The sequence below is a fragment of the Lutra lutra genome, chromosome 16 (assembly GCF_902655055.1).
Source record: "Lutra lutra chromosome 16, mLutLut1.2, whole genome shotgun sequence".
Classification (NCBI taxonomy): domain Eukaryota; kingdom Metazoa; phylum Chordata; class Mammalia; order Carnivora; family Mustelidae; genus Lutra; species Lutra lutra.
In genome coordinates, this window is record NC_062293.1 from 43,752,020 (window position 1) to 43,779,932 (window position 27,913).

Here is a 27,913-nt window from a genome sequence, read left to right on the forward strand (position 1 = left end):
CTCATTGTTATTCTTCTAAAATCTGGGTAAACAAATTTCTACAGAAATCAAATGCTCAGCTTCCAGGAAGTTCCAGGTAATACACATTTGCAACTTGGTACATTCCTCAATGTAGCTTCTTGAAGTTGAGCCGGACAAACTCAAAACAAGGACAAGGAATACAAAACAGAATGAAAGAGAAAATTTAAAAAAAAATCAACATTGTTACAGCATCTGTATATGAACATTTTTCTAGATCAACATAAGTCCACACTGTTTTAGGTTTTAGCAGTAATGCTATATAATGCATTGTTTAATAATTTTAAAGAAGGTAGTTACATATGGTAAAACCTCTGGTTATCTTCCTGCAATAGCTGGTAAAGCCCTGTTTTTGGCCAGTCCCTTCTCACTCAACACCTCTTCACTGCCAGAACGATATAGATGGTGCTTTTGGGTCTGTCTTTATGACCCAACAGAGGAACAGGGAAAAAAAAAAAAAAAAAGCTATGCAGGTAGAGCCACCACATTGGACAAGAGAAGGAATGAGAAACAAAGCTCACTTTCATTTTTAAAGTGGAATTATTCACCATCTGTGAACCATCTCGCACAGGAAGTCTTTGACAAATTCAGTAAGTAAACTTGATTGCAGTGAACTCTCATTGACTGCATAAGAAATGTTCAATTTTTTCTTTTGTAGCACTTGGCAACAAAACTCCCTTCAAAAATCTTGCTCTCCTATGTTCTCAAGCTAGAAGGCAAATTTAGACATAAAGACTTTCTGGGCAGGGTCTGGATTCACTGTAAACTTTTAGAATAGATTCCCATCTACCCCAAACGCCCCAAGATTCTTAGGAAAAATGACATGTAGCCGCTCTCCCTAGTTTCACAAAATGGATCATAGGCAGAAATGTATAATTTTAGAGAATAGGCTAAAGATAGCAAAAGTCAGGCAGTGAGAACGGCAAACTTTAAAGTGAAAAAGAAAACACATTTTCTGTGTACTAATTTCTTAGACAATATTAAATTGGAAGATTCCAGTTTCCAGGCCTAGAATTACACCTCACTGAATGAAGAAATCAATGGCATTTAATTCTTTTGTGGCGCTGGAACAATCTATTTTGGAAAAACAGTTTTGGGGGAGACATTATTAACATCTCAAATACTGTCAACAATTAACCTTGATCAACCTGAAGCTTTGCTCAGCAGTCTAATTACACACACTGGTTACCTAGCATTGTGGGAAACAAAGAAATACAGATGTTTCCAGGCAACTAACTACATTCTGTTGAGTTTCCTGTGTCAGACCCTATCACTGGTATTTGTGGAAAAGCCAGCTTCAAAGCAAAACCATAGCTAGGGTTAAAGCAAACAACCATTCCTCAGCCTCCATTTCCATCATCTTCAAATGATATTTGTAAAAGCAAACCATAAGCGTAATGTTTCCTTACCAGTTGACTAGGCCAGATTCCTACAGTCCAGTGGTGATGAATAGGCAAATCCACCTGTGACTTTTGGATGGAAAGCTGCTTCATGGACCACCAAGAGTGGGTGGTTCTCAGAGGAACAGATGAACCTTTTTGCAAGGCTGCTAAATTATAACAGTGGCTAACATTTATTACGGGTTTACAATATGCCAGGCCTTAATCTAAGTGTTAGCAGACATTATCTCATTTAATCTTTACAATAACCCCACAAGGCAGGTATACTATTTATTATCTCCATTCTTTGGATGAGAAAATTGAGACTTAGAGATGGAAAGCCACTTATCCAGGGTCAGACACTCTTCACCACTACACCATACTGACTTTTTATCAACTTTCTTCTTATTAAGAGTTCCATCCCCCAACAAACGAGTTAATCAAATCCAATCACAGAAAAACAAAATGCCATAGACAGCTGGGACTTTGTTTTTCTGTACATTCTCAAGAGTACAGCCAGGCAGATCTTTTTAAAATGTTAACTGGTTCACTCCCCAGCTGAACTTTCCAATGGCTTCCTACTGTCCAGGGAATAAATACCGAGATCCTTAACTTAGCTAACAAGAGTCTTTACCAGCTGGCCTTTGCTGACTTCACTAGCATCATCTTGAATTATTTCCTCCCTTATCTTCTGTGTTCCAACTTTACTGGCCTTCTTTTGGTTCCTTGAATATGCCATAGGTTTCCTCATCTGTTAAGTATTTCCTTCCCCACCCAACTCTCTAGCTGACTTTGACTCATCTTTTAGAGCACAACTCAAAACACTAGTTCCCCGAGGAAGCCCTCTTTTGACCACTAACCCTTAAGGAGGTCAGGTCCCAGCCTGCTAGATTCTCACAGTATGGTGTATTTTCCTCTGTTCAGAATCCATCACAATTATAATTTAAAAATTCAGTGCCTAATTAGCTGTTTAATGCCACTTTTTCTACTAGAATGTAAGTTTCAAAGGGAGGAACCATGTTTGTCTTAAGCATCACTATAGCTCCACAACCAGCATACTGTCTAGCATATAGGAAGTATTCTGTACATATTTGTTGGCTGAAAGAATAATGAGAGAAAGGTAACCATATACACAAGAAATGGAAACTAAGGTCATGCCTTTAAGGTACAGGGGTCAGGCAAGTAAGTGTGACTATAGTCAAGAGAAGGAAGTACCAAGGCCAGTTCTGCTCCACTTTTGGTATTGTGCCTAGCGCTGTACCAGGTTAAGCTAGTTTAAATAGTTCAAGGTCGAGCCATAGAACCAGACCAGTGGAAATGAAGAAGGAAATGAATGAAGAAGAAAATGAAGCAGTAGTGCTTTAAAATATACTTAATGAGAGATGGAGCTGATCATAAGACCTGGACCTAACTCACATGGTAGAATTTAAATTATTACAACACAGCAACATCATATTTGATTATGTGGCTTTTAATTGGTATTTACTTGTTATATGTAGCTCATAACAGGAAGGGCCATAAATTCTGAGTTCCAGAATTGCTTAATATAGTCCTGACTGCTCTGTAGTTCACTTTTAAGACATCTAAAATGGCCCTGGTGGAGGTCTGCTAGTGTTCAAGAAGCTCTTTGAGAAGGAAAAAAAAAAAAAAGTTATATACCAAAAATTGAAAAGACACCCCCACCCCCCATGAAGATCACTGAGAACTTTCACTGATATAAACTGTACACTAATCAGTTCCAAGGCTCCTCACATTAGCCTGGAGAAATTCAGGCTTAAATGGAGCAGAAAGGTAAAAGGTGCATATGATAAGGAGTCTTTTTATCCCACATATTAATTTAGGGCAAATAGAGTATTTCCTATCCTCTCATCTTTAAGACTACAAGTAAAAGACCCTAGAGACCCTAGCTTAGCTAGGTACTGGATTACTTGATTTTGAAAAATCGAAAGTAAATTTTTAAAAACCCACTGTCTTTAAAATATGGATGAGACAATTGTGATATTCCAAAAGCCCTTCATATCCTCACCGTTTGAATGAAACTCCTTATATTTAAGGCTTTTTCTGTGTGTTTTAATTCCTCTTTTTGGTATTTACTTATATATTTTTTACATAGTTACAGAGTATACATGTAAATTTTGTTAATTTTTATTTTAAAAGATTGTTTTATTTTTAAGTAATCTCTACCCCCAACATGGGGTTTGAACTGATAACCCTGAGATCAAGTCACATGATTCATTGACTGAGCCAGCCAGGCACCCCAAATTTTGTTCATTTTTAAACTTGTCATATCAAGCAAAGGAAAGAATTATTCTCTCCTTGGGCCACATTGTACCTAGCACACCCATCTCCATTATTCCAGTTATACTACATTTTGATAATCTTATTTAAATTTTTAATTTTTAAAGATTATTTATTTATTTGACAGACAGATTATTATTTATTTGTCTATAAGTAGGCAGAGAGGCAGGCAGAGAGAGAGGAGGAAGCAGGCTCCCTGCTGAGCAGAGAGCCTGATGAGGGGCTCGCTCCTAGGACCCTGGAATCATGACCTGAGCCGAAGACAGAGGCTTTAACCCACAGAGCCACCCAGGCACCCCAATAATCTTATTTAGATATGTCTCCTTTTCTAGGCTGTGGGCAATTTAAGGAAAGTGATTGCCTTCTTTATTTTTTTTTTAAGATTTTATTTATTTACTTGACAGAGAGAAACACAGTGAGAGGGGGAACACAAGCAGAGGGAGTGGGAGAAGGAGAAGCAGGCTTCCCGAGGAGCAGGGAGCCTGATGCGGGGCTTGATCCCAGAAACCTGGGATCATGACCTGAGCTGAAGGCAAACACTTAACGAATGAGCCACCCAGGCACGCTCCCTCTTCTTTCTTTTAAGACAATTGTGGAATGAATGAATGGTGACTATGAAATTCTGTTCTACCCCTCTTTTTAATTATTTTAGTATTTTTAATTTTTTTAATCTTTTTTTTTAGATTTTTTTATTATTTGTTTATTTGACAGACAGAGATCACAAGTAGGCAGAGAGGCAGGCAGAGAGAGAGAGAGGGAAGCAGGCTCCCTGCTGAGCAGAGAGCCCGATTCGGGACTTGATCCCAGGACCCTGGGATCATGACCTGAGAAGAAGGCAGTGGCTTAACCCACTGAGCCATCCAGGCACCCTAATTTTTTTAATCTTTTATAGATTTTATTTATTTATATGAGATAGAGAAAGGATGAGAGGGGGAAGGGTAAGAGGGTGAAGCAGACTCCCTGCTGGGCAGGGAGCCCAGTGCGGGACTCAATCCTGGGACTCCAGGATCATGACTTGAGCTGAAGGCAGTCCCTTAACCAATTGAGCCACCCAGGTGCCTTATTTTAGTATTTTTTTTAAAGGAGGTACACACATGCATATGATACACAATTCAAAAAAGGGTAATATGATAAACATTAAATAAGTCTCCATCTCACATCTGTTTCCTGAGCCAACAAGTGCTTCTCCCTAAAGACAACTGTTCTTTCTAATTTTTATATATATTACCAGATACAATCTAGGCATATTTAAAGATCTAAATATATTCTTTTCCCTCTAATTTTTTTTTCATACAAATGATACACACATACTGATTTGCATCATGGTTTTGTTTTTTTTTTAAGATTTATTTATTTGAAAGAGAGATAGAGATGGGGAGGGGTATAGGGAGAGGGAGAGAGAGCGAATCCTTAAGGAGACTCCCCATTGAGCGTGGAGCCTGACTCAGGGCTTGATCCCAGGACCCTGAGATCATGACCTGAGCAGAAATCAAGAGTCATGTGCTTGGTATTTTAACAACAGGAGATAATTCCATAGTAATTCATATGGAAACACCCTGATGGGACATCTAGGATATTCTGAATTTTTCACTATTACAAATGATTTTGTAATGAATATCCTTGAATAAATGAAATTTCACATATATAGGAAAATTTCTGGAGGATAAATTTCTAATGAAAGTTCTTGAGCAAATGCTATGGACATACAGAATTTTGAAAGATATTTCCAAAACGTCCTCCAAAGAGGTCATTCTAATTTACAGTCCACCAACAATATATAGCATTGCTGCTTCCCCTCTGTCCCTGCCAGTACAACATAAAATCACATTTTTTTGATCTTTGCCAATCTGATGGGTAAATAATGGTATTGATTAAGAGGACTACGGAATGTTTTTGCACATGGTGAAGAGCCACTTGTATTCTTTCTGTGAAAGTCTGTTAATTTCTTTTGCACATTGTTCTGTTAGGTTTCTGATCTTTAAAAAAAATGTAGAGCACATTATGTATTATAGAAATTAGCTCTTTATCACATGTGTTGAAAAGCTTTTTCCAATGTGTTGTCTTGTGACTTTGTTTATAGGATCTTTTAAAGTAGAATTTTTGGCTTTATGTATTTGAATTTATTAATGTTTTCTTTTATGGTCTCTGGGTTTTGTGTCTAAAGGCTTCAGAGTTAATATTACCATAGTTTACTTAACCATTCTTTTTCTCCTATTATCAAATATATTCATTAAAATTTTAGTACTATTCTTTTAAAATAATTTCTTTAGAAGAAGTTTTCAAGAATTAGATTTCTATGTCAAAGAGTTTGGACATTATTATAACTTTTGACTGAACTGTTAGATGGCCAGGATTTATAATCTTCACCAATATAATCAGCAAGTTAAGATATATACATGAATATCATGCACAGATCTTTTGCAAACATAAATTTATACTAGCACTATTCAAATCTACAGTTAGGCTCATAATCCAGGGTTTAAGAATTTGCATCACACTTCTACAGAATCTGACAAGCCTAAGAATTGGTTATTTCCTGGGAGGAAAAAGAGTAAGTGGACAAATTCTTCTGGAGCAAAGGGGGAATTAAGAGGACTCTGCTGGAAAATTCTGAGAAAGTAACTTGGCAAATTAAGCATCGCAGTAGAGTGAAAAGAAGACAGCAGCATTTAAATTCAAGGCTGTATTTCACTGTTTACTTCATTCCTTCCCTTCCCAAGAGCAGAGTGTCCCTTCCTTCCAACATTTTCCCCAAGTATCTTGAGGTTCTAGCCACCATGTAACATTTCTCAGTCAGCTTCTTCCTTTAGATGTCTTCTGCTTGGCTCCTGGATCAGCCCTTCAAGTTCTTTAAGTTCACATAAGGCCAGGAAATACGATGTTGATCCAAAGTGGAAATTCCAGTTCCAGCCCATGCATGCCAAGAGAGCACTTCCTCATGCAAATGTACCTAGTACAGTTATAGCAGAGATTTCCAGATCTTTGGGGCTATGTCTCTCTCTCATTTGCTGAAATTCATATACTGCTTGCAGTATTTTTAATACCCCTTCTCCTTGCTGCCTTCTAGGGCATTTTAGGAGGAAAGAATTATTATTATAATTTCATAATCATAAATTTTATGATGCTCCTGGAAATTTGGTACAGTGCCATGATAGGAATGCTTGTCAAACCAAATAGGAGAGTCACAAGCCTGAGGTAGATTCCAAGCACATATCTGACAGGCAGTATAGCTTATTGAGCAGAGCCTTGGAAATCAGACTTGAACTTCACTACTTAATAGATGTGTGACACTAAGCAAATCCCTGAACTATCTGAACTAAAATATCACCCTTAGAGAGGCCCTTTGACCATCCTTTATCTAAATGGCTATTCTGCCTTGTTATTATTATTATTTCCTCATTTGTATTTTTCATTGCACTGTCACATTTTACAATTGAATACTTATTTTGTATTAAGTATGTTCCCCTGTAAGTTCCATTAAGGATGGGGTTTGACTTGTTCACCACCGGATACTCATTGTCTAGCATGGTACCTGCCAAAGAGTAGACTCAAATAACTAGAATAAATGAGCTCACTTTCATTATCCCTAAAACATTATTCACATCAGAAATGTAATATGAGATAAGACATGTAGAAACATTTCCTACAGAATCAGGAACATGGTTAGGGTTCAACAAATGTTAGCCATTATTCTAGTTATAGTTCTTAGCATGACCTGTCTAGCTCAATTTTCCTAACTGTAAAGTGAAAGGAAAAGTTACTAACCCTTCTCTACTGCCAAAGTATGCTGTAAAATTACACAAAACAAACAAAAGGCATTAGGAGGAATTCAGAAGATAGGATCCATTAAGATTAAGAGTTTGTTAAATTTACAACTCTCCCATGACATTTGTCTCCATCAGGACCACCCACTGCTCTCTCCAGGGTTAGCAGTTCTTGCCCAATAGTACAAAATTGCAAATTCACTAGGACTTCACCCCAACCACTGAGTAAGAAGATACTTGGGAAAGCAAATTAGGGTTGTGAAGGATTGTGCTTGAGTACAACAGTGGCAGCACTCCCGAAATTTATAGAAAGAATGAAGAATTAGTCTGGCTGTAAAAGACTCCAGTGATATATCCAATTGCTGGTGATATGTACTATCTAACCTGTTGAAACATAACTTGATTGTTACTAAGCTACCTCCTCTTTCCCTAAACTTCTGTCAACAGTGTGTCTTTATAATATCCTAAATTCAGTCTTCAGATGCCCCCAGATTTGTAATCTTATAATTCCTCCCTAGAGAATTTCTAAGAACCATGATTCTCAACATTGGCTGCATGAAGTGCCACCTATGGACCTCTGTAAAGAATAAAGATGTCCAAGACCCACTGAATGGGAAAGTTGCTAAGGTGAGATTTGAGTCTCTCTATGTTCAAAAAGATTATTTGGTTGCAAAAACAGAGCTGAGAACCACTATTCCATTTGCTCCCGATCTCCTAGCACCAGAATAACAATAATTCCATTCAAGGACAAAGGCAATACAGCATAAGGATAAAAGCTCAGAGTGTCAGGCAGACTCAGCTGTCACTACCAGCATGGTCACATACCTCTGGCAAGCCTCTGTTTCTTCAGCTTTAAATGGTAAATACTAAAAGTATTTAACCTCAAAGACTTGGATCCAACACTAACTTGTATGAAAATCACCTAGAATGTCTGGCAAATAATAAGTGCTAAATAGACTGTCTTGCTCACCTTTCAAAGGGTAAATTATTTCCAAACTATAATCTAAAAAAAAGTCTGGGGGCGCCTGGGTAGCTCAGTCATTAAGCATCTGCCTTCGGCTGGGGTCATGATCCCAGGGTCCTGGGATCGAGCCCTGCATCAGGCTCCCTGCTCGGCAGGAAGTCTGCTTCTCCCTCTCCCTCTGCCTGCTCCTCTGCCTACTTGTGCTCTCTCTCAATCAAATAAATAAACAAAATCTTTAAAAAAAAATTTGTAGTCTGTATAATTTTATTAATTAAAAAAAAAACAACAACTGTAAGTCATGCCATCTTCTTATTTTCTTGCTTTCCTAAACCAAAATAAGGGACAATTACACCTGAACAGGTCCTGCCTCAGATTATGAAAGCAGGATAACTCAGTTCGTCGGAGCTTTTATTTGGTTCATTTTATAAATCAGGCCAACCTCTTGGTGTTTGCCTGTGATCGTTTCACTGCTACATTCTGTATCCTTGTGCCAGGTATCTCCAAAATATGTCTCTGGTCAAAAGAAGGACCAGAAGTTGAACCAATATAAATCTAGCACAGGGGAAAGCATGGTGTGCCCGAAGCATCATTTTTAGATTCCGCTACCCAAGGCATTAAATATCTGCAACTTGCAAATCACTACGCTAGGCACTGTGGAGAATACAAGAATGTATAAGAAAACATTTCTGGCCCTTCAATGACCATTTTACAAATTTAAATGATATATTTTATTTATTTTTAAAATATTTATTGGAGAGAGAGAGAGCGTGTGCGCACATGTGAGCGTGTGCAGCAGGGAGAGGCAGAGAGAGTCTTAATTAGAATCCATGCTGAGAGGTGCCAGGGTGGCTCAGCGGGTTAAAGCCTCTGCCTTCGGCTCAAGTCATGTCATGATCCCAGGGTCCTGGGATCGAGCCCCACATGAGGCTCTCTGCTCAGCAGGGAGCCTGCTTCCCTTCCTCTCTCTGCCTACCTGTGATCTCTGTCTGTCAAATAAATAAATAAAATCTTAAAAAAAAAAAAAAAAAAGAATCCATACTGAGCATGGAGCCCAAAGCTGGGTTTGATCTCACGATCATGCCCTGAACTGAAACCAAGAGTCAGAGGCTTAACCACGTGTGCCACCCAGGCACCCCTAAATAATATATTTTAGAAGTGGCCGCAAGTTACTCATGCCACAAGGCAAGTAAAGGATAGTAAAGAAAAGATGGTCAAGAAGTCCATTTTTTCCTCCTCCTCCCCTACAGAGTTGGACAATAAACTTAAATTGTGCCCATGGACAACAGTGGCACTGTCCTGGCTCTATGGAAGAGCTGGTGACACCAGGGAATCCTACATCTGCCCCTGCTCTCTATGTAGCACAGAAAATGTGCCAGGCCCTCTAAGTACCTTACATAAGTCATCTCATTTAATTCTAACAACTCTCTGAGACAGGTATTATGATTATCCCCATTTTACAGATTGGGAAGTGAGGCTTAGAGAAGTGATGTCACAAAGCCAGGAAGTAGTGGAGCTGGGACTCTGACCCAGGTTGTCTGAACCTTGCACCTGAGCTCTTTATTTCATGATGCTAAGCCCTGATTCTGGGGGCCAAAGAGGGTCATCTAAAGAGCACAGGCACATGCTCACATCAAAATCATATGGTCAAGAATTCATGATAGTGGTTACCTTGTGGGTTGAGGGTGATGATGGCTGGGAAGGTGAATAGTGATTAAAAGGGAGAAAGCGGGGTGTTGGCAAAAGGGGGAATTGGTGGAGGGGAGTGGTAATATTCAATTTCTTGATCTAGGTATGGGCTATACAGTTTTTTGATGTATGTGAAAATTCTTTAAGATATACATAAAAGTGCAAGATAAATGTCCTTCTCTATATGTATATTTTATTTCAAAAAAATACAATATACAAAGTCTAAAGGTGATCTTTAATATTTTGTGTTTATGCTAGCTCCCAGCGTTACTGACACAGGAAGAATAAGTCTTCATAACTTCATGGAAAACCTGGTCCTTAATTGACACAGGTTCACTGAGGATTTGGATCACCAAATTTCAGTATCTCGCTCCTCTTTTAACAGAAGCCTAGCCAAGGAATTTCACTGAATAAAAAAAGTTAAATGCATTGTAACTGAGTTATCAAATGCAAAGTCAACTCTTAGGATTCTGGTCGATGTCTTATTTTGTCCATTCTTCAAGGAAACATGTTACAGACATTGCAAACTGGAGCTCTGCTTCAGGTGGTGTAAAAATTAGCATAGCTAGTTAAAACAGTCGTTCTTAATCCCTCACTCACATTAGAATAATCCTGAGACCACTTAAAAAAATACCTATACCTGGGTCCCACTCACAGAGATCCTGGTTTAACTGGACTGGGTGAGACTCTCATTAAATTATTTTAAAAGTTCACCAGGTGATTCTAATTGCAGACACCATGAGAACTAGTGGGTTAAATGATAAGGGTAATTCGTAAAATAGCCTTTGTATACCCAAGATTACTACAAATCTCATTTTTCCGCAGATAAGTCGCTCAAGAGGGTAAGATTTTTTTATTTTTAATTTTTTTTATTTTTAAAGATTTTATTTATTTGACAGACAGAGATCACAAGTAGGCAGAGAGGCAGGCAGAGAGGGAGGAAGCAGGCTCCCTGCTGAGCAGAGCCCGATTCGGCTGGCTCGGCTCGATCCCAGGATCCTGGGATCATGACCCGAGCAGAAGGCAGAGGCTTTAATCCACTGAGCCACCCAGGCGCCCCCGAGGGTAAGATTTTTTTAAAAGAAAAGTTGAAAATTGGGGCGCCTGGGTGGCTCAGTGGGTTAAAGCCTCTGCCTTCGGTTCAGGTCATGATCCCAGTGTTCTGGGATCGGCCCCCGCATCGGGCTCTCTACTTGGCAGGGAGCCTGCTTCCCTTCCTCTCTAAAAGGGGTGCCTGGGTGGCTCAGTGGGTTAAGCCGCTGCCTTCGGCTCAGGTCATGATCTCAGGGTCCTGGGATCGAGTCCCGCATCGGGCTCTCTACTCAGAAAAGTTGAAAATTGTTTTTCAGTTGTTATTCTAAGATAAAACAGTTAAGCTTTGCTTTCTGATTATATCTTACTCTGGAACGAAGAAAAATAAGTTTGACATCATAGGAGGTAGATCTCTGTGTCATTTCTTCAGTAATGGTGACCACAATAGAGATCATTCCAAGTCATTCATTTACTCATACCCATGATAATCTTTTGCGAATTCTTGTTCGAATTTCTTCTGCTTAGGGTGTGACTCTCCCTTTCCAGAGAAAGCAGTGAGTTTTTTCTTTTTATAATGATTAATTAAGCTATTCATGGGAGGTGGTAGTGGATATCTGTTTAAATGTGTACATCATTTTAATGTAATTGTTTTGTAGGTGGGTCACCTTTGGAAAATATTTCATTACAGTTTTATATTCTGTACTTGCAAGCTGTTTCATGATCACTTGCTACATTGTCCTTTGTAATTTCATATTTTGTAGAAACTCATTCATTATAAACTTAGTTCATGAAAAATAGAAATATCTTATACTCCAATGCAGTGTTTACCTTCTTTTGGTCAGCTCTGAAATATCTATAATCTATACATCTATATCTAATCTGTTTTAAATTTTACCCGCAGTTTCACTTGCAAAAAAACAACCCCCCCCCCAAAAAAAAAAAACCCAAACCAAACCAAACTCAATTTATTCATTTAAATCAGACTCCTTCCAAGGGAAAAATAACTATGTTTTTGCCACCGGCAACACTTTTATCCCACTCTCTGACCAGGTGCCCTAATCAGAAATTGCTCTGCTATGCAGCAGAGGTGACGCAGAAGAATTCAAATAATCCTCAGCTCTGGTGGACAGCTGTTTCCTGCTGGCTAACTGGTCATTTGGAACGCATAATAAAACTCACATCTTCTTAGCAACAAATTTTCATTTTTTTCCCTTTTTATTTGTGTATGTTGTCCAGTGAAATGATATCTCTGCAAATGAGCCTGAAAAAAGGGAAAAAATACAGTGCTAAGAGCTGAATGAAAGAAGGTAAATACAAATAATCAGAAATGACCAGATGCGCATACTGTCGGCCTCCATACCATCACCACCTTCTTGCCTGCTACTCTGGTTATCATTGTATCGGTAGGTTGATCCACAACACCCAGTTCAGTGTGTCTGTTCACAATCTCTAGAGTCTTACAGAAGGAGATTTAACGACAATAGTAGTTTTTCCTTTTAAATATATTTTTACGGGGCACCTGGATGGCTCAGTGGGTTAAAGCCTCTGCCTTCAGCTCTGGTCATGAACCCAGGGTTCTGGGATCGAGCCCCGCATCGGGCTCTCTGCTCAGCCAGGGAGCCTGTTTCCTCATCTCTCTTTGCCTGCCTCTCTGCATACTTGTGATCTCTGTCTGTCGAATAAATAAAAAAAATCTTTAAAAAATATATATAGTTTTACTTTCTGAGCTAATAAATCATTGTTTTGATCATCCCATATACCACATTCCAAGACTTAAAATATACAAGAAAAACAAGCTGCTTCAGAAGAATTCTAAAGATTAAAGTCCCTTCTATTTTGAACCCATAGATAGGCTGGCTACTCAACAGCAGGCCTTGAATTAGGGCTTGCTTATCTTAACACTAATAACTTTTTACAATTCTTAAATCCTTTATCTTAAACTAAGTGAGGTTAAACATTCTCTCTCTCCAAAGCCATTCTCCCACTCCACAAAATGACTACATCTGAAAACTTCCACAGAAGTTACCATCTAGAAGGATACTGCTATGTTCTGAGACACCTGTCCTGCCCTAGAAAAGAATCTACAGTCAAAAATGTAAAGGGGGTGCCTGTGTGGCTCAGTGGGTTAAAGCCTCTGCCTCTGGCTCAGGTCATGGTCTCGAGGTCCTGGGATTGAGCTCCGCATCTGGCTCCCTGCTGGGTGGGGAGTCTGCTCCCCACCCCCCCCCCACCCCCCGCCTGCTGCTCTGCCTACTTTTGATCTCTGTCAAATAAATAAAAAAAAATCTTTAAAAAAATGTAAAGAGCACTGGGTGTTATACGCAACTAATGAATCACTGAACCCTACATCAAAAACTGATGATGTACTATATACTGGCTAAATGAAATTAATAAAAAAAATTAAAAATGTAAAGTATGCTAAACCAAATAATTCTTACATTTTAGGTTTTCCTTTCTGTCTGCTTTCTCCATATTTGATCAAAGGGTAGGCTTTTCTTTTTTTCTTTCTTTAATAACAAAAGGCTAACACTCCTTCCTTTCACTGGACTAATCAAACAAAATGTTTTGATTACATGGAAGGAAAATGCATTCCCTGCAAGGATTTAATATCCAAGCAAAGGAATGAAACAGACCACAAAAGTAGTATGACCACCTACATGTGTCCCTCCTGTTTGGTAGGGTGGGAGTGGGGTCAGATAAGAAGGGAAAGGAGAGAAAGAAATTGCTGTATTTATAGGAAATAAACTAATGTAACAAGAATTTCCTGACCTCCAGGCTGGGGAAGATATAACCCTGCAATAGTAATGAATCCACTTGTTTCTAGTTGAACTCCCACAAACATGATAATTGGAACTCCAGCTCACACAGAGCTTTTTCTCCTTTAAGGCAGGACAGCAACAGGTATGGGGATGGGTAGTGGAGAGGACGCTCAGGAGTGCCAGTGGCTACTGCAGCCACCAGTACCCCAACCTGCTTTAGTCAGGAATGCCTCCATTCTTTCCTATCTGAAGCCGAAGTGAAACTCCTGCAGCTAGAGCCAGTATCTTCTTCCTCTGTGACCTTTGCCAGTCATCCTACTCTGAGGCAGACCAGTCCCTTTTCTCATTATGGAGGCATCCAACAACCCTGTGCACAGCAAAGGGAACAAGAAACTGCTTCTATCCTTTATCTGGTTTCCATGGAAGCTGAACAGGACCAGAGAAGAGGCAGAAGCCTTTCTACACTCCTCCCCTCTCTTCCAAGAAAGCCCCAGGAGATCTAAGGGAGTTAGCCCTCTTCCAGAGAAAGCTACCCCTTCTTTGCCTCTAGCCAAGTTTCCTTCCACTCATCCGCATATTTCTTCTCCCCAAATACGGCAGATAAATTATTTTCTCCTCTCCTTTTCATGGCTTTCCATGAATATCCATAAAATGAACTTGTTTAAGCATAGAGTATACAATTCTCCTAAGGGTAAATTACCAAAAAAATCAGCTTTATTGAGGTATAACTGACAAATGAAATTGTTAAGATTTTAAAGTGTACATCATGGTGATTTGACATCTATATACATTATGAAAACATTCCCCCCATCTGGTTACTTAATATATTCATTACTTCTCATATTTATCTTCTTTGTGTATGAGAACATTTAAGTTCTGCTTTTTTAGCAATATCAATTATAAAATGCAATGTTATCAACTATAGCCACCATGTTTTATGTTATATCTTCAGACTTCATTCATCGTATAGCTGAAAGTTTGCTGTTAGGGTAGATTCTATACTTTACACCTAATTTCCGTAGCCCTGGGACCAGCAATTGGTACATGACAGTCAATCAATGCTTGGATAATGAATGAATGAATGAATGAGTGAGTGAATTAATAAATATAGCCAACCGAAGTTCATAATTTTTCTATCCTCAGATTGAAGAGAAAATTCTTCAGTGACTGACTTTGTCTCCTACTCTTTTTTACAATAGTGAACTTCTATTATCAAATAGTTATCAAGATCCATTCCTTTGGATACATTTCCTTCCTCAAATAGTTATCATACCATTTCCTTTGAAGAAAATTCAAACTGGGGATTTCTATTAGTTTACTCTCCAAACAGTTTTGTTTTCAAGTTTAAGCCTTCACACTGGGAAGGAGCTCTTCAAACTCTTTTGAGGGTGGGGATGGGGGAGCTAAGGGAAAAAAACATATAGGAAGTACTTCCCAAGCAACAAAACAGGAGGAGAATCCAATACTTTTTAGAAGCCAGCCAGTACATGTAACCATTTTTGTCTTATGAAGAGGAAAAGACAACAAACCTGACTTAAATGAATAAAAGCTCTGGCAATAAAATAAAGCAATCCAGAATAATCTGCAAATGCATATACCCTACTAATTGTTTCTCAGAAACCATTAAAACTAGAGTCATCTTTCCTCCCCGTGTGTACAACTTCATAAAAATATTCTTCATACAGATTGTCATGCACTGGCCTCTTTAAGACAAAATCAGTCAAAAAAATAAGCCAGTCTAATCCAGAAGATGCCAATGCACACTGAACAAAATAATAAATCTTGTGGAAACTATATAAAGAGGCTTTGTATGTATTTCATCAATGATGATGCTGTCTGCTGATAATGAGATCACTGATGGGTGGCAGCGGAGATCTGACGTCAGCACTGCTCCTGCTTATCACACAATATCGGGAAGAATATAGCCTTTTCACCCTCAGTCTGTCATCAGCAAAATGTTGATAATAAATGAGTGTTCATGTGAATTCCTCAGTTAATGTTCTCAAGCACTAGGAAAGGAGCATAGCTCCAGCTATTAGTGAGTGAGTCACAATAACGAACTTCCTGCCATTCCATACTCATCGTCAATGATGAATGAAGTGCAAGTCAATGTAATAGTTGAATGAGGTCCTGAAACAGTGATCACTTTCTTTGTTCAATGAAGGTGAAATAAAGACAGTTTACGAGTTGGCAGTACTATAGTGATATACTTAAGAGGCACAGCTTACTTCCAGAGACAGAGTTTCAACTGGTGAAACTTTAACAATATTTACAGAGTGCCTACTATGTACAGTAAACATCCCAAAATAGAATCCAGATTTTATCATCAAGGTTTGCAGAACCTAGTTTTAGCCATGGCTAGAGCAAACGCAGTTATCCTGTTGGAAAAGATATTAAGAAATTATGTTGGGGATCAGGTAAGATAAACAAATTTATAACATACTTATAACATAGTAGTTAGATAGCTCCACATTTGAAATGACCTGGTAATTATAACATTATTTAGCTTAAAATATCAACAGCCAGGATGTGTTAGGTCTATGTACATGGAGAATAAAGGTCCAGTGTCAGCACCAATACCAAGCAGTTGCTATGAAGAAAGGGAAACTACTGACAATTTAAAAATGTACAAACCCACAAAACAATCATTTTTTATTGAGGGAGAATGCACTCTAAAGTTCCAGGACACAACATTTCTCTATTTCATAGGTACCTCTTGAGTGGAGATGATTATGCATCCGTATATGTCATATTATTTATAAAGACGTTCGTTCCAAGTCACTTATATTTATATTTGCTTTCACAAACTATGTATTTGACTGAGTGATGCCAAATAGATGAAATAATAGGCACTATCTCAGTTGCATTTAAGAGCCAAATTTACCCAAAAAGCTCACTTGAAATACCAAAGGCTGTATAAAAACATATACCTACGTACATTGGAACCACTAAAGATATCTGATTCTTCACATTCACAGCAAAGTAACACTGCTGATTCACTGTCTTCCAAATGAGAGCTCTGTAATATAAACAACATCATTTCAGAGATCCAAATGAACGGGGGCCATGAGCATGAGGGAAAAGCCAGCAAAAATCACTGAGTCATGTTAGCTCAGAGGTGAGAAGTTGCGATTCCGATTAGTGACGGCTATGTTGGAGAGAATACAGCCAACAAGTTGATTGGTTAGGTGACTGGAAAATTGATTGAGAAATGTTTGATTAGCTGAAGCATCTTCCATGATTTCCAATTTGGGCAATGGGGTGTCCCTTTTCTGTAAAGATGGTGCTACTAACCCTGTATGGTATGTACTCTGTATACTTCTCAGAATGGGGTAGGTTTGTGCTCATTTATCCTCAGATCCAAAGGTACATATTTGATTTGATTGTTTAGAGTCAGGCTTTAGAATATAACATAGGACATGACTGGGGTATCTAACCACTAGCCTCATTAGCCCTCTGCTAACAAGTGTTTATAAGAACAGCCAAAAGATATGCCCTGCCCAAGTCCCCCTGACAGATGCCAGAAAATAATTTAAAACATTTCTTCCACTATCCAATCTCTTTTTCAAAATCTGTCTAGAAGACCGATAAGGAAAAGGAGACAAAGAAGTGAAACAATTAGCTGGTAACACAAGAGTATTTTTCCCTTATGACTAACACCACCACAAAAGAGAAGAAAAAAAGCTCTAACTCTGACCCATTAAGTCCTATCCAAATGTCTGCTATTTGAGTAACAGCTGCTGGAAACTGAGCTGTCCCTGCATAGAGATGTAGATGTTTATGTCATCAAAACTTCTCACTATCATATTATCCAGCAATCCCACTTCTGGGTATAAATCCAAAAGAACTGAAATCAGGATCTAGAAGAAGTGTTTGTACTCTCATGTTTGTTGCAGCATTATTTACAATAGCCAAGATAATGGAATCAACCCAGATGTCCAACAATAAACAAATGGTTAAAGAAAAAGTGATATATAAATACAATGGAATATTATTCAGCCTGAAAAAGGAAGTCCTAAGTGAAATAAGCCAGTCACAGAAGGATGAATACTACATGATTCCACTTATTTGAGGTGTCCAAAATAATCAAACTCACAGTAGCAGAGAGTAGAAAGGTGGTTGTCGGGGTGGGGGTGGGGGGGCCGCTAAGGGAGATTTTTGTTTAATGGATATAAAGTTTCAGTATTGTAAGATGAAAAAGTTATGGAGATCCGCTGTGCCACACAGTGTCTACTGTTAACAATAATACTCTATTGTGCATTTAAAATTTGTTAGGAGGGCAGATCTCATGTTAAATATTCTTACCACAAAACAAATAGACGACAACAACAACAACAAAAATGCAAAGAGGCACAAGGAAATTTCTGGAGGTTCAAAATGAACTAAACATATTTAGTGATGGTTATAGTGATGGTTTCACAGGTGTGTGCATATGTCCAAACTCATCAAACTGTATATATAAACTATGTGCAGTTTTTTGTTTATCAATTATATCTCAATAAAGCTCTTAATGACAAAAAAAACTTCTCACTACTACTGGCTGAAACTTAATTATATATATCTACTCTGGCTATCCTAGTTGACTCCTACTTTGATTTTTCAAAGCTAAAACTATGTCTCAACCCATTGAATACCTGCAGAGATTAAGAGTTTTAGAGTACAAATAAATGAAAGTAAAGCTCAGAGTTACTATTCCTGATAACTGCCTTCTCCTGGTTTATTTCCTTCTTTTTTCCTACGCTGATCCTTTGCCTACTTTGGTTTTTCCTTCTCACAACCAATTCTCATCTTCCATTATCCCTCCCTCTTCCTCTTTTAGAAAATAAACAGAAAAACCAAATATTTAAAATCACTTTTTAAATCCTGCATTTGCAAAATCTCTTTATTTCTTATACCCTTGCGTTTTGGAGGGGAGAGAAAATAAGAACGTCTTTTTAAAAAGATTTATTTATTTTAGTGTGGGGATGGGAGAGAATCTCAAGCTGACTCCTCACTGAGCATGGAGCCCAGTGTGCAATTTCATGACCCTGTGATCATGACCTGAGCCAAAATCAAGGGTCAGACCCTTAGCCAACTGAGACACACAGACCTGGGAAAAAACATTTACTTTCCATTTGTGTTTTTTAAAAGTATTCAAAATTTAAAAAGTATTCAAAAGTATACAAAATAGTTGAAGACTTAGTTCTAAAAGTCTTATCAGAAAAGCTAAAGGCATAATAAAAAAATAAATTAAATATCTGAAGGAATTAATAAGGCAGAGATAAAAAACTGCTTTCAATTCTCCCAAATTCTCATATCACAACAGATGATAACATAGGTAATATTAAGCATATCAAAAGTGGCTTGTGGGACGCCTGGGTGGCTCAGTTGGTTAAGCGGCTGCCTTCGGCTCAGGTCATGATCCCAGAGTCCTGGGATTGAGTCCCACATCGGGCTCCTTGCTCAGCAGGGAGCCTGCTTCTCCCTCTGCCTCTGCCTGCCACTCTATCTGCCTGTGCTCACTCTCTCTCTCTCTGACAAATAAATAAATAAAATCTTTAAAAAAAAAAAAAAGTGGCTTGTCACTGCCACAGTGTATACAATTAATCCAAATTATACTAGTTAAGATTTTAAAATTTTCATTCCAGTAAATATTTCAGCATGTCTACCTGAGTTCTTTTAAAATAGCGTCTAAAAAGGAGGTCCTGTAATGACTTGCACTCCTAAAGTTATTTTAAGATTTTATTGCATACTTATTAATTGCAATTTAATTCATTAAGATATAAGGTATCAATTTACGTGTGTTCATAGCATTAAAAAAAATTGGTTCATGGAACAAGTATTTACTTGCAAACAACATATTTAGTTCCAAATTAAACTCTAATCCAAAGGAAGACAAAAGATTTTTCAAGTTCTTTTCTCTGCTTTCTGGGGTATTTGGTAATTCCAGTTCCTGAATTGTTCCTGGGTTCTGCAGCGTGAACTGTCCTGCTTATACCTATGAAGAACTTATTCCAAGAATGAACGAATATGTAGGAATTCTATTAATATAACTTAGCACATTAAGTCAAATGAGAAAAACTCTAAGATTATCTAAATGGATGCTAAAAAGTATTTGATCAAATTAATGTTTTTAGTAAAGTAGGAATATAAGATGCTTCTTTTATTCACTCCTTAGGTGGGCTTTAATATATACGTAGTACTCAAGTTGGTAGGCCCTCAGCTCAACTTGGCCTTAACTGAATTTCATATTGAACTAAACCTTCCAGTATTTCTTCTAGCCTGAGGATCCCACTTTGTAATGCAGATACCAATTCTCTTTTCTTTTGCTTCTTTCCCTCCTTCCTCCCTTCTTAAATGTCCCTTTAGCCATTTCAGTAGGAATTTTGAAGATGATAATGTCAAAGTCATATTTTTGCTTTAGAAGTGCCAAGTCCAAATCTTAATTAAGTTCATATCCTGGTTCTGCCACCTACCAGCCATGTGATATTGAACATATTACTTAATCTCTCTAAGCTGAATTTCCTGACCCATAAATATAGGCACAATAATGGCATCTATCTAATAGGGTCAATGGAAAGATTACATTTGAGATAATCTGGGAAAAGCACTTAGCATGACTTGCCTACTGACGTTACTACTGCTGCTGCTGCTGTTCTTAGTAATATGATAGTAATAATAATCTCTCAACTAGATGTAAAAGGCTTATAAATTTGCATTAAATTCTCTTTCAAAGAAACTTCTGCTATCTAGGGAAATTTTGCTTCTATAAAATTGTGTTTCACTTCTAGAGACAACTTTGTATTCCCTATATAACCCTGAAGTATTGAGCTCATGATGAGTCATTCGTTAAAATTTATCGTACCCTTAATATGAATTAAGCAATTTTCTGGGTGCTGAATTAGCTACAGTAAAACTCTAAACAAAAAGGGAAAGAAAACCAAATAGGTTCCAGAATTGTTTTTGTTTTTTATGGATGCAAAAGCCACAAAAATAAGGATATAGCTCTGTGGAAATAGGCTCCTTTGGCTAAGTATTGCTTGGAGAAAAACAGGGGCTAAGATTGCTGCTAAGGAAAACACATCCATATATAAAAGAAGTCTCAATCCAGAACAGCTTCTAAGCAACAATTATAGTAATAAAATGTTGCAATCTTTATATGGTATGTATGATGCAAGGACTCATGTGCTAAGAAGGATGTTTTGAAGAGTGTTAAAATCTAACTTGTGCAGTTACCCAACAATTTGCAAGTAGAAGTCTTAAGAAATAATCTTGCAAGTGTCAAAACCTGTTGCTACTGTTACGTGTCTTTTATTCTTGTTATAGTTTATATGATTTTAAGAAGCAGGAAACACTGTTACATGTCTTTTTTTTTAATTAAAAAAATTTTTAATAAACATATAATGTGTTATTAGCCCCAGGGGTACAGGTCTGTGAATTGCCAGGTTTACACACTTCACAGCACTCACCATAGCACATACCCTCCCCAATGTCCATAACCCCACCACCCTCTCCCTCCCCTCCTCCCCCCTACCACCCTCAAATTGTTTTGTGACATTAAGAGTCTCTTATGGCGTGTCTCCCTCCCGATCCCATCTTGATTCATTTATTCTTTTCCTACCCCCCAAACCCCCCTATGTTGCATCTCCCTATTTTTTCATTTATATTTTCTCCCCCAACTTTTTTTTGGGGGGGGGGTTCTAAGTGAACACACTTCAGCTGTTCTTAAAACAAAACAAAACAAAACTAGAGAATTTGACAATAAACTAATAGACACCAAACCAAAAAATATGTGTGTATCTTAAAGCCTAGTGAACTCTCTGGGACTAAGCTTTTAACCCCTTAAAGGCCAAGGCAAGAAGCAGGTCTTACTTATCCTGACACGTGTACCTGGATTGACAAAGTGATTTCACAGCCTAATGATGACCTAAGTGAAATAACCTTCTCTGCAGTCCCTAACCCCAATTACACATTTAAAAACCTTTTTCCTCTCTTCCTTCCATTACATCCCCATGACTTACTTACTTTTATAACTGGAAGTTTTTGCTTTTTGACTCCCTTTACCCATTTTACCCATGCTTTCCTCCACCTCTGGCAGCCTCCAATCTGTTCTCTGTGTCTATGAGCTTGACCATGATTTCAATACATAATATATGCATGTGGCAAACAAAATTCAGAAGGTGTCAAGGAGTATTTAAGTTTTCCTCCCATCCCTGCCCTCCCACCTCCTGATTCTCCACAACCCCATTCCCAGAAATGATCACTATGTGAGTTTCTTGGGTATCTTTTCAGAGATATTGTGTGTATATACAAGGATATATACCTATCCTTTCTCTCAATATATACAATGAACACACCCTACACTTATTTTTCTGTCATTGCCTTTTAAAACTATCTTTGTTTCAGTATTTTAAAATAATATAATACAAAATTTACCACCTTAACCATTTTCAAGTATAGAGTTCATTTGTATTAAGTATATTCACATTGTTGTTCAATCACCAGAACTTTTTCATCTTGCAAAACTAAAACTCCATGTCCATTAAAAAACTGTTTTCTATTTTATGAGTTTGATTACCCTAAATACTTCATATAAGTGATATTACACAGTATTTGTCTTTTTGTGACTGGTTTATTTCAATTAGCATGTCTTTAAGGTTCAGACATATCATAGTATGTGTCAGAATTCTTTCTCTTTTAAGGCTGAATAATATTCCATTGTATACATACACACCACATTTTGTTTATCTATTCATTGGTCAATAGATATTTATTTTAATATTTTTGATTACTGTTATTCCAATCACTCTCCTATTAGCAGACTCAGATTACTTGTAATTGTATTCATTTTCTAACTTGCTGTAACAAAATACCACAAACTTGAGGACTTAACACAAATTTATTATCTTTATAGTCTAGAGGTCAGGAGTCCTAAAATCAAAGTGGTGGCAGACCCGTGTTCCTTCTGGGGGATCTAGGTGAGTTTGACAGTCTCCCTCCCCCCACACTAATCCCTAGAATTTCATAATGTGAATGTATCTCGAGATATGGTCTTTAGAGAGGAGATTAAATTAAAATAACATTTATTGGGGTAGGTCCTAATTCCTAATACAATATGACTAGTATCCTTATAAGAGGAGATCAGGGCACAGACACATAGAGAGGAAAGACCATGTAAAGACAGAGATAAGACAGACATCTACCAGCCAAGGAGAGAGATGTCAGGAAAAAAAAAAAAAAAAAAATCAACCCTGCCAAACCTTAAATTCTGACTTCTAGCTTCCAGGACTATGAGAAAATTAACTTCTGTGGTTTAAGCCACTAGTCTATGGTACTTGTTTTGGCAGCCCTGACAAACTAATACAGGGAGAATCTGTTTCCCTGCCTTTTCCAGCAACTAGAGACCACCTGCATTCCTTGGCTTGTGGACTCCCTTCCACCATTTTAAAGTCAGTAAAGATGGGTTGAGTCTTTCTCATATTTTATCAATTCAACCTCTTCTTTGTCTCCCTCTTCTACTTTCAAAGGCCCTGGTAATTACACTGCCACCCATTCCAACAATCCAGAATAATCTGCCTATTTTAAAGCTATCTAATTGGAAACCTTAATTCCATCTGCAACATTAATTCCCCCCCTTATCATGTAACATAATATATTTCCAGGTTCATATCTGATTAAGATGAGGACTTTTTGGGACATGATTCTGCCTACCACAGAATCTTCTTTTCTGTAAATTTTACTGGGGAAAACAATTGTTCTATAGATCCTAATATTCATACCAATATAGTGAGAAGCACAAACACTACAAGCTATATACTTTCCACAGAAAGAGGATCCTAAAAACTTGGTAGCAGCAGTAGAATGTTTGAAATTGCTTTTTCTGGATGATTATTTGGATTTGATTCAACCACAGTATCTCACACAGGACTCTTTGTCACCAATGGTACAGATCCACAAGATAATAGGCCAGTATTAAGGACAGCAATAAGGATAGCCACTGAAGGACAGCAATAATTAAGACTGAGTCACCTAGAAAGCTTTAATCAGGATGAATTGGTGGTTCCTTCTTCTCAGCATCCACAGTTCCTTGTATGCATATTTTCTAACCCTTATCTCACTCTATCGTAATTATTTCTATATATGTTTCCCTCCCTCGAGACTGTGAGTTTCTCAACTTGTATCTCTAGGGCCTGGCACACACTAAGCATTCAATAAATGTTCAGTGAATGAGTAACTTACTACTAGTTGGTGCAATTCTTCCCTATTGTCAATAACAATCACACAAATTGAAGATGAGTTATAATCTTTGTGTATAGCTATGGTTAAGAGACCAATAGTCTTCTCCAAACACATGATGTCTGTCCTTGAATTAGTCACAGTAGCAACAGCTCCTACTGAAGGGCCAACTGTTACATGAGACACCGTCTGCCTTAGGACCCAAGTCAGCATGGAGGCTTTAAGCCAAAAGGGCATCTTCATTTCTTAGAGCTACTTAGAAAGCTGGCTTGTCAGTGGCTGACGCGGTCCAGGTACTCATACCACAGTACTCTCTAACTTTGGCTTGCAATTTAGCCCATCTCACCTGCAGGGGTATTGCTGCTTTTCACGCTCTGCAGGTATCACGTAGCTATTTTATAGTAAGCATCACAGGCATGTTTCTACACTCACTGCTTCCCTTCAGAAGGAATAGGATTTCTCAGTGTAAATCTTATCCATCCTTCAAACACCACTCAAATTCCAGAATTTCAGGAAGCTTCAAAATCATGACTTCAGCCTTACTCATCTCCCTTTCCTCTGAGCCTTAATGGCCTTGGCAGGGTTGGCAAACTATATGGCCTCTTTTCATATGGCCAGCAAACTAAGGATGATTTTCACATTTTTAAAGGGTTTTTTTTTTTTTTAAAGAAAGAAAAGGAAGAAGATGTAACACAGACCATTTGTGGCCAGCAAAACCTAAAATATTTACTATCAGGTTTTTAACAGAAAAAGGTTGCCAATGCCTGCCTTAGAGCACACAATTCTGCCTAATGAGAAATTGCCTAGAATTGTCTCTAATCTTTAAGGATCATAGTCTTAGCTCCCCTTGGTAGACTCTCCCTGTTGTCTACCAACAGTCATCTCTCAACTCTCTCATCTACCTACCAGTCCCACCACTGAAGCTGAAAAGCCACATGTCTGCCTTTTTAGCCTTCCTGCAGACCAGCACACAGTCATATATCCTAATCCTGGTTAACAGGACCTAAGATGAGGTCTTAGGTCCTGTCTAAGGGCCTAAGACCTTGCCCTAAGGGCAAGTCTGCTCCAGGGAAAGATTTTCTGCCCTGATAAAGGGGAATTGAGAAAAACAACAACAAAACCCCTGCTCTTTCTCTGCCTTTGGCTATAGTGGTGCGAAGATATGAGGTCTACAGCTGTGACAGCCATTTTGTGACCTTGAGAGGAGAGGCTCAAAAACAAAAAGCAACATGCTAAGTATGGCAGAGCAGAAAAGATGAATCCAGAATCTTGAGAACTGCACTGAGCCACTGCCTTACCTCTCTGGGCTTTATTTATTTATTTATTTATTTAAATTCATGAGCGATAGAGAGAGAGGCAGAAAAGAGGGAGAAGCAGGCCCACCAAGCAGCAGGGAGCCCGATGCAGGACTCGATCCCTGGACCCCAAGATCATGACCTGAGCCAAAGGCAGATGTCCAACCATCTGAGCCACCCAGTTGGCCACATCTGGGCTTTTTATGTTTAAAAGATCACAGTTTATCCCATTTTTAACATAGTAGTTTGGTACTTTCAATGGTAAGGAAAAGGACCCTTACTCTCTAAGTAGATTTTATATAGAGAACCCGGTCCATATCTTGTCTATATTTCTATAGCATCTACAGGGCTGCAAATGTTGGGATCTGATTATTTAATAATACTTTGGATAAAACTTACCACCCATGGAGTTAGAAAAGATTCTTGAGTGTATAAAGCAACAGAGGATTTTCATAGAAGCTATGAAAATCACCCATGGACAAATAATACAATAATCAGAGCATTTCACACATGTTATCTCATTTAGTACAAAAACAACCTAGTGAAGTTACACACTGTAAAATCATTCACTAACTGTAAGTAACTGTAACTGTAAGTGGCAAAACAAGGATTTTAATTGAGACCTCCTAGATACCAACATCCCTATTCTTTCACCTCCCCTCCTCTTCTAAGTCTTTCATCCCAAACAACAGTGATAAGATTTAGAAGTTCTCCCCTAATTTTATTGAGATATAATTGATATATAACATTATATTAAAGTATACAACATAATGACTTGATATAAGAGTATTTGTCGCTTTGGAGATTTTACTTCATAATTCTTTGAATATTCACTTATGATAGTATCTCAGAGCCTATACAAATGCTACATTACTTGTAATAGCAAATTCACACCCTCACCCAGAGATCATTTGAATATTTTTTTTAAAAGCCCACCAAACCCTGTCATCTCCTTGAGGTTTAGGGTTTTTTTTTTTTTTCCCCCTTCTCTTTTTTTGATACAACCATCTGTCCACAAAGGCATGTTTCTGAAATAGGAGAAAAATCCTTAAGCAATGATTCTTAAAAATGTGGTCCCCATACTACCAGCAACAGCATCATCTGGGAACTTACTAGAAATGCAAATACTAAGGCTCCACCTTGGATCTACCAAATCAGAAAATTGGGGATGGGAGTATGGCCCAGAATTGTGTTTTTAGCAAGCTCAACAGGTGATTCTGATAAACACTGAGGATTGAGATACACTGGTCTGAAGTATTTGCATCTATAGATAACACTTAAATCATGGCTTTAGAACCAGAACGGTGAGATCATATCAGTCCTAGACTAGCTTTCTGTAGCAAAACCAACAAAAGGAAAGTGGTGAATTGCCAGTGAGATGTAAAAGCAGTCATTCATATACATGGATTATTCAGTTTACATAAAGAGGCATTACCTGTATTTAATGAATGCCTACATAGGTAACTAAGATACCAATGTGGATTCTGAAAAGTAATCATCCACAGAAGAAAAAAAAATTAATAAACAAGTAACAAGCAAGTTCATAAACATATGAAGAAGCAAAGAAGCCAGTGGTAGGTGTTCAACCCTCACTGAACTCTCACAAAAAGAAAGAATAAAATAGCAGCAGCAACTCAGAACTTCTAGATCTGGAATCTTGAAATACAAAAGAAAACTTTGGATTTCTCTTTAGTTGCTAATTAAGTGGCTCAAAACTGATAATCCATAGAGAGATTATCTGTTTGTCTCATTTTAGGCAAACCAAATAATCTATTATTTTCCATTTGGGGTTAGGCTTCTGCTATTAACAAGTTAGCTGCTTACTTCCCTCCTGTTCTGTGTAGGAGTTTAAAAAAAATACAAAAAACACAACTGTTCTGTCAACTTCAAGAGCTGACAGCAGGCTAGCTAAACAAGGAGATACAGAAAGTTTAATGTTTGTTGAAAACATACAATTCTGGTTGACCCCCATTTATGCAGTAAATCATCTTACATGTTATCTTTATGGTCATTAAAATCTTAGACTTCTAATTCTTCTAGTTTCCCTTTTCAGACTAATGTATGAGAGCTAACTGTGGCCACCAATCAGCCCCAAACCCTGACACACAAACACCTTTAAAAAATGTTTTTTGTGTAGCTTTGTTTGGAATCTGGGCTCTGAAGTAAACTGGGTTTTAGAGATACTAATGTGTATACCATGTAATATGACCACTGTATGCTTCTGTAGAATGTGCAAAGAACTGAAGCTCTGTTATTCCTTCAGGGAATGCAGGTTTGAAGGGCAAAGAGAAGGCTATTTAGAGAAACTGGAGGAATTCAGAAAACAAGAATTTGAAGACAAGAAGACACTGAGTAAGAAAGAAGAGAAAAGACTCTTGGACAACTGTCTGGGTATGTGTGCCAGGAAAGAAAGACAAGTGCAGAAAGATTGCTGTTACTGAGATAGAGTCCTGAGGCATTACCAAGTCAGGTTTCAGATAATTGTGAAAAGAGGTTTTTACTT

The 27,913-nt window shown here is 37.9% G+C and overlaps 1 protein-coding gene and 1 long non-coding RNA gene across 7 annotated transcripts in view; one reads left to right on the top strand and one right to left on the bottom strand.

The window, feature by feature from the left end:
• Positions 1–27,913, bottom strand: part of SSH2 (slingshot protein phosphatase 2) — a 252,552-nt gene that overhangs the window by 179,034 nt on the left and 45,605 nt on the right. Inside the window, exon 2 of one of the 5 annotated variants that reach the window (XM_047708140.1) lies at positions 16,839–16,919. The exons of 2 other annotated variants lie outside the window; for them this stretch is intronic. In XM_047708140.1, the coding sequence (XP_047564096.1) occupies positions 16,839–16,919 (81 nt within the window). Of the gene's footprint in view, positions 1–12,320; positions 12,338–16,838; positions 16,920–27,913 lie in introns of those variants that run through there. 2 more of the 5 variants (XM_047708139.1, XM_047708138.1) reach the window with 2 other exon arrangements.
• Positions 504–27,896, top strand: LOC125087641 (uncharacterized). 2 transcript variants are annotated; one of them, XR_007123475.1, is made up of 3 exons: positions 504–608; positions 7,980–8,086; positions 27,674–27,896. It is a non-coding gene; the product is annotated as an uncharacterized LOC125087641 (long non-coding RNA). The 2 variants fall into 2 exon arrangements; XR_007123474.1 differs by lacking the exon at positions 27,674–27,896 and adding an exon at positions 10,368–10,532.